General features: G+C 52.8%; 6 protein-coding genes across 6 annotated transcripts; 4 read left to right on the top strand and 2 right to left on the bottom strand.

The window, feature by feature from the left end:
* Window positions 1–1,191: 1,191 nt before the first annotated feature.
* CABS01_02951 (TfdA family Taurine catabolism dioxygenase TauD) lies at window positions 1,192–2,756 on the top strand (the record flags this gene model as incomplete). Its single annotated transcript, XM_060536329.1, has 5 exons — window positions 1,192–1,501; window positions 1,560–1,654; window positions 1,721–1,957; window positions 2,144–2,348; window positions 2,452–2,756. 5 exons carry the CDS (start codon window positions 1,192–1,194, stop codon window positions 2,754–2,756), a joined length of 1,152 nt encoding a protein of 383 aa, XP_060394241.1.
* Window positions 2,757–3,045: 289 nt separating this feature from the next.
* CABS01_02950 (uncharacterized protein) lies at window positions 3,046–4,733 on the bottom strand (the record flags this gene model as incomplete). Its single annotated transcript, XM_060536328.1, has 2 exons — window positions 3,046–4,037; window positions 4,088–4,733. The coding sequence occupies 2 exons, from the start codon at window positions 4,731–4,733 to the stop codon at window positions 3,046–3,048; spliced, it is 1,638 nt and encodes a 545-aa protein (XP_060394240.1).
* Window positions 4,734–5,430: 697 nt separating this feature from the next.
* Window positions 5,431–6,821, top strand: CABS01_02949 (uncharacterized protein; the record flags this gene model as incomplete). Its single annotated transcript, XM_060536327.1, has 3 exons — window positions 5,431–5,469; window positions 5,523–5,582; window positions 5,631–6,821. The coding sequence occupies 3 exons, from the start codon at window positions 5,431–5,433 to the stop codon at window positions 6,819–6,821; spliced, it is 1,290 nt and encodes a 429-aa protein (XP_060394239.1).
* Window positions 6,822–7,554: 733 nt separating this feature from the next.
* Window positions 7,555–7,998, top strand: CABS01_02948 (40S ribosomal protein S28; the record flags this gene model as incomplete). Its single annotated transcript, XM_060536326.1, has 3 exons — window positions 7,555–7,615; window positions 7,740–7,823; window positions 7,937–7,998. The coding sequence occupies 3 exons, from the start codon at window positions 7,555–7,557 to the stop codon at window positions 7,996–7,998; spliced, it is 207 nt and encodes a 68-aa protein (XP_060394238.1).
* A 925-nt stretch (window positions 7,999–8,923) lies between these two features.
* CABS01_02947 (ThiS family protein) lies at window positions 8,924–9,214 on the top strand (the record flags this gene model as incomplete). The annotated part of the gene is made up of 1 exon (XM_060536325.1): window positions 8,924–9,214. The coding sequence occupies one exon, from the start codon at window positions 8,924–8,926 to the stop codon at window positions 9,212–9,214; it is 291 nt and encodes a 96-aa protein (XP_060394237.1).
* Window positions 9,215–9,314: 100 nt separating this feature from the next.
* CABS01_02946 (uncharacterized protein) lies at window positions 9,315–9,919 on the bottom strand (the record flags this gene model as incomplete). The annotated part of the gene is made up of 2 exons (XM_060536324.1): window positions 9,315–9,680; window positions 9,770–9,919. The coding sequence occupies 2 exons, from the start codon at window positions 9,917–9,919 to the stop codon at window positions 9,315–9,317; spliced, it is 516 nt and encodes a 171-aa protein (XP_060394236.1).
* Between the last annotated feature and the right edge of the window lie 2,109 nt (window positions 9,920–12,028).

Raw genomic sequence — 12,028 nt, 5'->3', positions numbered from 1 at the left:
CGAAGAAAAAGGGAAACAAAAAGGTAGCGTAAACTGACGGTGATCGACACGAAGCTCCAGTCTCAAGAACGGAGACGTTCTTGATGCTCAACTTAATAGTCGTTCCTCAAACTTCTGATATGTCTGATTGAGGCTAGCAGATCACGGCTCACGACATCTATGCTCGGTCTTGCGTCTTCGAAGGAACCCACATACTAGTGGAGGTGAACCATGTGGTCGGACAAGGGGGCCAAGGGCGAGAGAGAAAAGATGGTGTTGACAACTTTTCTGCTGCTGCTGATAGCGACCGGGTCCGGATGGCCTAGCCGGAGAAGTGAGAGTTGATTTCTCCAAATAAGAAACCTTACCCCAGAATTCTCCGCCTACCGATTAAAACCCCGGGCTCTCGGAACGACACCCCCTGGCAACGTGTCTTGGCCAACGGGCGATGTCATTGTCAACATAGTTTTGACTACATGTCATCTGCCCTTTTCTCTGGCGAACGACGACTTCACGTTCAATGGGGGTTTCATTCGTGTTTTCTGTTTTGCTTGCGCCCATGTGAAGGGTGTCGACAAGAAAGGCTTGTGACAAGGAACGGAGCAAATATGCCAATGGGCAAGGTAGCCCCGGTAGCTAATGTGCCCAGAGCAAAGACGTGATGCTGCCGCGTCCGTCTTCAAGTCCGAAAGATTCTCCGACGAGGACTGCGAGTTTTGAGACTATGAGGCAGAGCAGGAGAGGGGGGAGGTGTGTGTGTGTGTGGGAGGTTAGATGGCCGAGTGTTGTCTCCGGAGGGGGTGCCTGAGGTGCCCCCACTCCGCTGATTGGCCACGGCTGACAGACTTCGCCGAATTAGGAAGCTTTGCGATTGCGCCATCGCCCACCGGTCGGGAGCCTCCGTAACGATGAGTCTCTGAGTACTCCGTAATACCTGCCACCCGACCAAGGGGAAGCCATCCTCGTTGGAGAAAACGTCTGACGATCTTCTTTCCCTCCTCACCCCATTTCACATTACTGGTCACTCCCCGATCTCGCTTTGAAAGCATACAGAAGAAAAAAGAGGAACAATACTCTCCCTCCTTATGACAACGTACGTGCAGAGCGACAAAACATAACGGGTGCTCCGGACATAAAATCTAGCCATATATCTCGCTCATAAATCTTCCCTTTCGCTTATCAGATCTTACCTCACACACCCCCAAACAAAACATGATCGACGACACTCTCAAGCGCCCTGCATCAACAGACTATACCACCTCACACCCCGTGAAATCACAAAAGATCATCAGCAACAATAACAACAACGACATGCCTTCCGCGGTCTCTACCGGTTCCAACATTGTTGGTGGAAACTCGGCTGCTCGCCCCCGCTTGAGCAAGCCGCTCGTCTACTCCGGCTCTCTGGACAACTTCAAGAACGCAGACATCACCCCTGTCATCGGGCGTGAGTATGAGGGCCTGCAGGTTGTTGACCTCCTCAAGGCGGACGACCAGGTCATTAGAGATTTGGCCGTCACAAGTGAGTTTATCCTCCACCTCTCTATGTATGTCAAGCCATGCGCTAATAGATGGCATAGTTTCTCAGCGTGGTGTCGTCTTCTTGAGGGACCAGGATGTGACGCCCACCCAAATGAAGGATTTCTGCCTCCGTCTCACAGAGCTTGCCGGATGTGTAAGTGAAAATCAACAACTTCAACCCAACTTGTAACTCGGCTCCCTAACCTGATCCGAGAAATAGCCCGAATCATCAGGCCTTCACATCCACCCCCTGACAGAAGAAGGTAGCGAGCTCGGTGACCAAATCAGCGTCATCAGCAGCGAGAAACAGAAGAAGGGCGGCGGCCTCACCCACCAACTGAGCGATGTCAGCCGCTTCGCCAGCGCCGGCTGGCACACCGACATCTCTTTCGAGCAGGTCCCCTCGGACTACGCAATGCTCAAGATCCACACCCTTCCCGCCACCGGTGGTGACACTGTAAGTCCCAAACCAACCGCGTCCCCGTCCCCCATCTCATCTCTCTTCCCCTGAAAAGGCTGGCTGGAACCACCCGTGTCCTCCCCCTTGCTCACTTGCTTGCTTGCTTTGCTCGCCATCGTACCCTTGCAGTTGCATTGCAGATGAGAGGTGGAACCTTGCCCGGCTAACTGGGTGAACTCGCAGCTATGGGCTTCTGGATATGAGATCTACGACAGACTCTCCCCGCCCATGCAGAAGTTCCTCGAAGGGCTGACGGCCACCCACGACGCCACATTCTTCCACGACGAGGCCCGCAGGCTGGGTAACCCCCTCCGAGAAGGCCTCCGCGGCTCGCCGCTGAACAAGGGCTCCGAGCTCAAGTCCATCCACCCCGTGATCCGTACCAACCGTAAGTATAATGCCCGTCTATCACATCACTCCACCCCTAGTCAAACGCATTCCGAAAAAAAAAAAAGTCTAGAACCTCAAGCTGAAAAACCTACCCCCTTCAGCCGTAACGGGATGGAAGTCCGTCTACGTGAACAAGGGCTTCACCAAGCGCATCAACGGCGTCACAAAGGACGAGTCCGACGTCCTCCTCGCCTACCTCTTCAACCTCGTCACCCAGAACCACGACGCCCAGGTCCGCTTCAAGTGGCGCCAGAACGACCTCGCCATCTGGGACAACAGGAGCATGTGGCACTGCGCCACCTACGACTACGTCGAGGCCAGGGCCGGCGACCGTGTTGCGTCGTTGGGCGAGGCGCCGTATCTCGATCTGAACAGCACAGGTAGACGTGAGGCGTTGGGACTGTGAAGAAAGGACGTTTTCGACGAAAAAAAGGTTTGGATCACGAATGGCGTTGGGGTTTTTGGCAATTTTGAGATAGAAACTTGTATTAGGCCTTTGACGAATTGAAGTTTATCAGCATTATGTGGAAGACACGGCACTATGAAACATTGTTGGAAGAATCATCCATTGCATACTTGCTATGGCATAAGGTAACCTGCTTCATGATGCTATAAATATCAGTCAACCACCACATGCTAGCGATTCCATCGCATTGCCCCTGGCTGCCATTCTCGCTCAAAAAGCCCTTCTGTCATCACCCCTCTTTCTCATCATCGCTGAGTTGATCTACAGTATCGCCATTATCTTCGTGAAGCAAGTCTCCAATCCACTTGCTTTCCCCGAGTATGCTTCTTGCTTCCTCGGCTTCCACTACCATATCATCAGATATCAACAGCACTGCCAATTCCGGGACCAACACTGCCTCCACATAGCTAGAATAACCACGCGACGATATCAGCCGATCGTCGACGGCTCGTTCTCTCAGAATCGATGAAAAGCGACCGATAATGTGCTCCGAGAATGCACGAAGGCCCCGCGGGCCGTAATAGCCAGGCGTCAAGCTATCTTCTGCCTTGAGCAAGGTCCGGTTCTTGCCCTCCTTGACCTTGTCAAGCAGCAAATCACCAAAGTGAGAAGATCCGCCGTTGATAATCTTTCCAAGAAAGCTATAGTGAGTAGCAATGCGAGTATCAAGTCCCTCCCAGTCGATCTTGGGGTAGCCCCGAGCATCCCAAGCCTTTTCAGCAGACTTCTTTTTGTGCAGTCGGCAGAACTGAATCTGCTTTCGGATGTGCAGACGGGCACCCTTGGAGAAATCGTGCAGTAACTTCTCATCGACAATCTCATTACACATGGGGCAACGTGCCTCTACAAGCTGCTTGAGGTCGCTGTCCAAGTCTGACAAGTCCGAGGATTCAAACGAGAATTTCCTCGTCTTCTTCAAATCAGACTCAGGACTTGACTCTAGATTGCGAAGCTGTGAGCGCGCATTCGTTGGACTCTGCAGAGACTCAGGTAGGGAAGCTGATGGAAGTTTGAACTCGGCCTTAGCTTTTCGCTTTGGTGACGAATGAGGACTGAGAGATACATGCTTCATAACAGGATGAGCAGAAGCGTGAGGAGGAGAGGATAAAAACGTGGCCGCGGGCTCAATGATGCGTTTTGGAGGTGTCTGGCTCAAGAACTGGTCAAATGGGTCGTCATCGTAGGCTTTGAAAGACGGCTGCACCATCTTGGGCGCGGCAGCTGATCAATGGTTAGTAACCCCATAGCTTTGAAACCAATGTACAACAAACCTTCTCTTCCTAGCTTGGATATCGGCCTCTCCTGCGATGACTTCGGTTTTGACTTTGTGGGAGGTCTGATACGCCCTCTGCTGTTTTCGCCTCGACCATAGCTCTTCTTCCGTACTAGTAATCTTTTGGCCTCTTTCTCGTCGTCAAGGCCGATCTTCCGTGCCTTTGTTACCTTAGATTCTGGACTAAGTGCTCCGCCGTCTGGTGAGTTTCTCTTGCTGCCACGTGTTGTAGAGAAAGAGCCCTGAGAGCCTTCGTATTGCGCTTGTCCTTGAGAGCTTTCCTGGGAAGCGCTCCACATCTTGCTCTGCTCCTTTCCTCTCTTCGATGAGCCGAAATAAGGTCGAGCCATGTCGGCGCGAGATGACCAGGCACTCTGATCATCATCAGAGTCTGAAGCTGGTTTTGTACTCGAAAAGACCCGAGACGCCTCTTTTGAGCTTGGCATGGCATTCGAAGGGATTGATCCCCTGCAAGGTTCTGGATCGGTAATCTCATCATCAGAGTCATCAGGTGGCCGGTCTACCGGTCTGTCGTCGGCGACTAATGTCCGTCGCTGGCCATTAACCTGTGACAATAAAGGCCGAACGCGGTTGTCTCTCGCAAGACCAGCTCGCCTCTGCATCGTTGCCTGCTTTGGGGGCATGTTGACACTGAATATGCCTTACAATGATGCCTAACGCAGCGTTGGGTCGACTGAGTTATGCTCTCGAGAGGCAGAAGTATCAGTAATTAAGTGTTCCCTGCGGAGACCAGCAGGCATCTCACACGGAGCTCAACATCAGTCTCCGGCCGGGTTCGCTTCCGCTTCCGGTTCAATCCCTGATACTTTGTAATGGAGGTTGGCGAACATATGCAAGATGATCAACGACAACCCCCAATTGATGTTGAGTCTTCGTACGTAGCCTCGACCGATATCTGATCTTCTCAATTGCGGAGGAGACGTTGTTTGTTCGGCCCCCGGAGCCACAAAATTTGCTGCCGCTTGAGGTTAAGTGGAAGTGCTGACCCGGGGAAAAGGTGGAAGCTACAATCGCGTTCTCGACGCGTGCCTGCCCAAGCACCGGCCAAGCAGTGTACAAACGACCCCACCCCACTCTGTCAATGGGTACGTCCACGTTAGCGGGAAACCCCTGGTGGCTCAGTGACTTTTGGCGTGGAAGCTGGAGCTCCCCTTCCTGCGCAGGGGTCTTTGATTGATTGTTGACTTTACTACTCCGTACATCGACAACTGGGCCATTAAGCTTCACGGGCGACGCCTTACCGACGACTCGAAAGGGGTGCATTGCTAGACAACGCGTCCTCATCCACCGAATTCCCCAATTCTTCCCGGATTCTTCGTCATGGCGTTGAATCGGAAATACGCAGCATTACCAGACCTTGTCAGCATACTTGTACTACTAAATACCAAGAAGACAATACTGACGAGGTTCAGGACTCGGCCCCGGACGTGTACGAGACGCCAGAGCTGACAGACGATACCTCCACTGTTCCTGTGCGTTCCTTACCCTGAGATCGTTTGCTATGGCTGACCAGCGCGCAGACAACAACCGGACAATCGCATTCGGATGACGATTTCGACGACGACCTCGACGATGACGCCAACGGCATTTCAAGGTCCCGACTTCGGGTAGATGAAGCACGATCTCGCTTCCTTCCGGCGGGCGTGGACGCCACAGGGGTCGACTTTTCCGATCGAGTAGACGGCAAGCGCAAATCGTACAAAGCATCAACGCGACGCCAGCGTTTCCTGCAGGATGGTACGGAGCAATTCGGCGATCTTAGTGATGAGGACGATGAGGACAGCCTGGAACGCAAGATAGCGCGGCTGCAACGAGAAGTAGAGGAAGCCAAAGAGGAATACGGGAAGAGGAAGGAGGCTGCAGCAAAATCTACGACAGGAGACCATGACGAGAATTTAGGGTCTCTCAGCAAGGTCCTGGACGAGATCTCCAAAACTCTGGAACCGCATACGAGCGCTTCTCGCGCACCTCAGCCAGTGTCTCAATCATCTGGACCATCTAAGAATGAATCGCAAGACTTGGTGGCACCGGGGAACTCTGCGACCTACACAGTAACGTATGCTCCTACCTACGAACAGAGTCACGCTCTCGCCACCGCCGCGGACTTTGACCGACGACTGGCCCTCCTTGAGAAGGCAATCGGAGTAGGATCAACCGCCCTGCCGGAAGTCGACATCAATGGTCTGCCCAGAGCCATTCTTCCCACGCTTGATGGGCTTCAGAAGCAGATTACGACTCTGTCGCAGGCGTCAACATCGAATCTGGATTCAATCAGCCGTCGAGTCCGTACCCTCATCCAAGAAGCTCAGGAGCTGGAAAAGGCACGCCAGGGGGCTAAATCTGCGCAAGAAACCCTCGGCAATGGTACGGCTCCTAGCGAGGATGCCCCGGCTCCCGAGCAGCTGGCAAAGATTAACGCTCTTTATGGGACTTTGCCGACCATTGAGAACCTCGCTCCTCTCTTACCACCATTGCTTGACCGCCTGAGGTCCCTACGCGCAATACACTCTGACGCTGCCACTGCTGGCGAGATGCTTGGCAGAATTGAAAAGCAACAAACCGATATGGCGACGGACCTTAAGCAATGGAAGGATGGTTTGGAAAAGGTTGAGGAGGCGATGAAGGAGGGTGGCACTGCCATGACCGGAAACATGAAGGTGATGGAGGCATGGGTAAAGGACTTGGAGGGACGCATTGCGAAGTTGCCATAATTGACTTCTGCCGTCAAAAGATACCCCTGCTTTAATCGATCAATCGAGCCGAGTTAAAAAATCTCTTGCTAATGTGTCCATAATGTGGCTGTCGATGTGTCGTTGTAGAATGGCTAGGCCCTTACGAGGTTTTAGGATCTGAGCTCCCAACTTCGACGTGCATGTATGTCACCACAAACCCGACTATGAAAAGCCAGATATAACCATCAAAGCACCTTCGGTGAACTCCGCAACCCGATCAAAAAACATTCAAGATGTCAGATGCGTTCGAAATATAGCGAACTTATTGCCAGTCTCTACTTCCGCAGACGCCCACCCTGCTTCTGTCTGATGCATCGTCATCTGTTTCTTACAGTAAGGTAGAGTGATCAATAGACAATGCCCTTCATATTCCTATTTCTGGGCTATTAAGGTATGCAGCACAAATATGGGGTTGGAGATGGGTTTCGGTAAGCGGTGAACACGGCAGAAACCAGATGGACAATGCGACCACCTCCCGACCAATGAGAGATCGCTGGGTCTCTAGCACGCACCGTGGAAGGGTTTCCTTTCGCTAAAGCCCTTCCACAAGTCTTCGTAGCGAAAAAAAGATCGTACTCGCAGTCAACCATCAACCCGCGCAGCCCACCACCCAGCAGCACCTTCGCAACCACATACATGTACGTGTCGCGACGCCCGAGAAAAATTGACAGAGATCTTGATCGACTGACGTAGAATTTCGCCCGCAGTCAAAATGGATTCCGCTAAGCAGCCTGTCAAGCTTGTGAAGGTCACCCGCGTCCTGGGCCGTACCGGTATGCCCCGCCTCTCCCCCGAAAAATAGAGAAACGAAACCCTTCCCGACGAAGATCGAATCCCCGATTGCAACCGAGACGGAAGGAGGGACGAATTTTTGGCAGATTTTCTGACTGCGTATAGGCTCCCGCGGTGGTGTCACCCAAGTCCGCGTCGAGTTCATGGACGACGAGACCCGTTCCATTATCCGTAACGTCAAGGGACCCGGTAAGCGACCACCGAATACCTGCGACCGCCTTCTCACCGAAAGAGGGGGCAACAGCGACAACCGCGCGAAGGGAACCAAGAATACTGGCTAACATCTTTCTCTCTCTCTCTAGTCCGTGAGGACGATATCCTCTGCTTGCTCGAGTCTGAGCGTGAGGCCCGCAGACTGAGATAAGGCAGCTGAATAGGCGGCGGCGTGTGTTATGGACATTACGAGGAACGGAATCATGGTTCTGAGGATGGGACAGGAACATTGCGAGGGCTTCGTCACCCGAGCCCACGGCTTTCGTGCTTAGAGGAGTCAAAAAACGGATTCTGCATTGCGAATACAGCAAGGTTCTCCCACCCAGCCGCGAGGCAACTCTGCACGAAGAACGACCTCGTGTACCTGTTTGTGATGCGACGCTGGAAGGGGCAAAGGGAACGGCGTCTACGAGATATATCAATCAATGGACAGCCTGGGAAAATTCATCAAACATCTTCTGCACCAATTCTTGCATCTCGACTGACTGCTTTGTGGTTCACGCTGCTTGGATGATGATACTGTCCCCTCGGGAAACGATGTGAGAATGCGACGTGTGCAGGGGAAAGTCTCAATCAATTTGATTATCAACGTAGTCTTGGAACTCTCCTTCAGCATCAACTTCTCCAGACTGCAACTGTCATCACGATCGCGAATTGCCCCGCAAGCTGCGCCTGAGAGCCGCAAAGCGCAAGGCCGCAAATTCCTTGGAAGTGTCACGTGATTGGGGGCCAACGAAAATTTCCTTGGACTGCCCCACTCCCTCATCTCTTGCAGCTATAAACTTCTCTGGATTCCCAATCACCTTGGACTTTTTTTCTTCCTTAACCCTCAACCCTTGAAAGGGGGCATTTTGCGAAGTGGTAAGTCAAACAGTCTCTATTTTTGCTCGTTATAACAGTTGGGATGATGTATCCAAATTAGCATGTATTACCTGAATCCTTTTGATGTATCAAAATTATCACCAAGATCTCTGACACCAACACTATCAACTACTCTTTTGCGTTCACTCCAAGCTTTTGTAGCATTGGCTAACCCAAACAAAAGATTGCAGATCTCTACCAATCATACTTCGAACATGGCTGCGGCTCCCAGGCCACCCAAAGACCACTTCAACGTCTTGTTCTTTGCAAGCGCGGGCTCCTTCACATCTAAGCAATATGAGGTGTTGCCGGCCCCTCTCCCCTTGAAGAAGCTATTCGATGCGCTTGAAGAGAGACACGGCGGGTTCAAGGAGAGGTTCTTAGAGTCGTGTCTGGTGACGGTCAACTTAGAATACGTAGATATCCCTGGGCCGGAGGACGAGGACGGTCCGATATTACGGTCCGGCGATGAAGTAGCCATCATTCCTCCGGTCAGCTCCGGGTGAAGGGGTCCCGTCGGTGGCAGCCATCGTATCTGTGACTTGGTTCCATCATGTCGTCATGGGCACAGCAGGAGTAAATCCCTCCGTCAGCTCTTATTTTTCGCTACGTGCCATCTCGCGTGCTTTGCGCTTGACCCAGTAACGGGTCGCGTTCGCCGTCCTGTCCTTGCGGTCGTTGCCAAAATTGTACTCGGCTCCAGTCACGCTTCCACACTCGCCACCAGTCCGGGTCCTGCTTACTCCGTCGTCTCCCCCAGCGGACGCCGAGCACGATCAAGGCCACCAACAAGACCACGATGAAAGTCGACACTATGGAGATGATGGACGTCAGACTCGTAATAGTCGAAACCTGGCAGCCCAACGGCTTGGTGCGCAACTCCCATCGTTCCGCCCAGTGCGGACAAATGTTCTCGTCGTAGGCGGGTGCCAGTAACGGAATCGCGTACGAATTAGGGACACAGGCGGACGTCTATATCAAGGAACGCAGACACAGCATCACGAATTAGCACACAAAATTTCCTTTCATCGTTTCCGATTTTGGGCGTGGTAGAACGGTACCATGGGACACCAGCTGCATTCGTTCTCCGCCAGGCACACCTTGCAGTCCTGGTGGTTCCAGCACCGGAAGAAGTGCTCTTCGGACGATTCCCTGGCTGATGAGAAGTTGTGCTTCAGTTGCCATAATTCTTTGGTGCTGAGTTTGTCCATCTTGTGAAAGTCCGGTACGGCGGCACAGGCGGCAGTAAAGCGCCTAACCTAGCCAATTGGTGATTACGATTGCGATTGCGGGTGGAAAGTGAATCTTGCGATGGAAGTTCCCAGTGGGACGAGTACGGGATGACACCGGAGTTGTGCGGGGAAGGAGCTGGTCGAGTTGGAGTCCGTGCGCCTCATACTTGGATCGCAGTCTGTCACAATTCCTGACTTCAACAAGCCTCGCGCTTCAAATCATAGAATCCTAATACCCATTAGATGCATACAAGAGATGCTTCATACATCGTCTGAGAACATTTCGTTTGAGCCAGTTCAGCAGAGAACCTTAAACGCGGTCGTTCCTCGGACAATTCCCCCAAAAGAAATTCAATATGACAAATTACGGCAGAATGTCCATTTGAGGTGTCCTTTCAAGGCATCACCAATATGCGGCGGCCATGGGACTAGGCGGCCACCGGACACCGGCTACTATGCAGGTACCGTCGCTTGACGGTTGCTCCCACGGGAACGTCAATTTCTTGGTCCTGCGGCTTGCTACGGAGACTTCTCAGGGGCCAGTCCTGGAGGATGGGTGCTGCGCTGCAAGCAATATAAGCAATTGGTCCCAAGATCACGGATTCGACGATCCCCCATCAATCGGCAACTTGGGAATAATACCCTTAGCGGCGACATGCCGGCAATTTATGGATAAATTACCCCTGCCTTCGAGAAGCAGCCGCAAGCCGACAACAGCTCGACAAGTATGTGATTCGAAAGCTGCTTACTTTTCTTCAAGGAGGCCTTCGGATACAGCTACCGGTGTGAGTTGGACTTTGTGCATCAAGATACTTACAGCTGTGGTGGTTACATGAGAAGATCATCTACGTGTATATCGGTCTGGTTCTATTACGGGCCATGCAATTATTGCTGTTACCGAGGCTGTCGTGAGCTGTCATGAGCCGCCTAGACTGTCCACAGACTGCCGTTGATCGAAAAGTCGGCCCGGTTCGAAAGACACTACGGACAAGAGGAAGCACGAAGGCGGCTGACTACCTACCTATGTCTCGAACGCGACCATCGACTTGCGAGTCTGCAATGAGGAACGCGTCGGCTGAGAGCCGACTACGGTTAATTGTATTGCAACTCCGTTCGTGTTGGTTCAGTCACGGGCAAGACCCTGCAATCCAATGTTCTGCCGTTGGCATAGCGCGATCTTCCCTCTATCAACCACTACCGGGCGTCATTCAGCCTGATATCAGGCTAAATGGCTAAATGCATCGGGTGCCCTGGGTGGCGCCGGTCAACGACGTGGTATCCTGGCAGAAACCCCCATGTGAGGCAGCGGCGCAGTAGCCATTTTTTCAACCTCACGCTAGGAATCTCCAACCCCTCGAGTCTTCTCCAACAGTCAAACTTGGACACGGTGCGATTCTCAGCGTTGTCGTGGGGCTCCGCAAATGCATCTCCACGACCCACGACGGTTTAGTGTAGAGGCAAGACCGTTCGACTAGGGAACTCGATCATTCATGCTGGGTATGAGCTGCTCAAGTGTCGTACCACTGACAGGCCTGGTGTGCGAGGCCTTCCCCAACACCCCCCACCGCTGTTTACACCCACGCTCGGAAGCACCCACGTGAACTCTTCACCTGGCAAGGATCCTGGCGAAAGTCACTCAAGGAGTGATCTGACTGAGAATGGCAGGCCTTACCACTCTCCAGTCCTCTTTACAGGGCGGGATGGAATGCAAAGTCGGGCTGTTCCGCTTCATCGTGGATCGACTGACAGTCGAGCAGCAGTATCGACGGAAGAATCTTGGCCCTCATGGTGACCCTCCGCACAGCGCACGCCCACGAATCCACACCCTCAATGACCTTGGGGAGGGTGGGTCTATGGGTACTCAGAGAGGAGCGGTTCTCGGCCGACCAAGTTACGAGAGATTCGCATGCACCCGCTGTCGCCCCATTGCTGCGGAATCCATCCCGCCGGCACGACGACTGATCGCGCTGAAAGCGACATACGGCGTCAAGAGGCATATCACGTCGCCATTACTCACCGTGTGAGAAGCAGACCTGTCTCTAGAATTTGAATACGCCTCAGTGGTTTGAGTAAGCGCAAAAGGCTCGT

The sequence above is a fragment of the Colletotrichum abscissum genome, assembly GCF_030869225.1.
Source record: "Colletotrichum abscissum strain IMI 504890 chromosome Unknown Scaffold_5.1, whole genome shotgun sequence".
Classification (NCBI taxonomy): Eukaryota; Fungi; Ascomycota; class Sordariomycetes; order Glomerellales; family Glomerellaceae; genus Colletotrichum; species Colletotrichum abscissum.
This window is presented reverse-complemented; position numbering and strand designations above follow the sequence as displayed.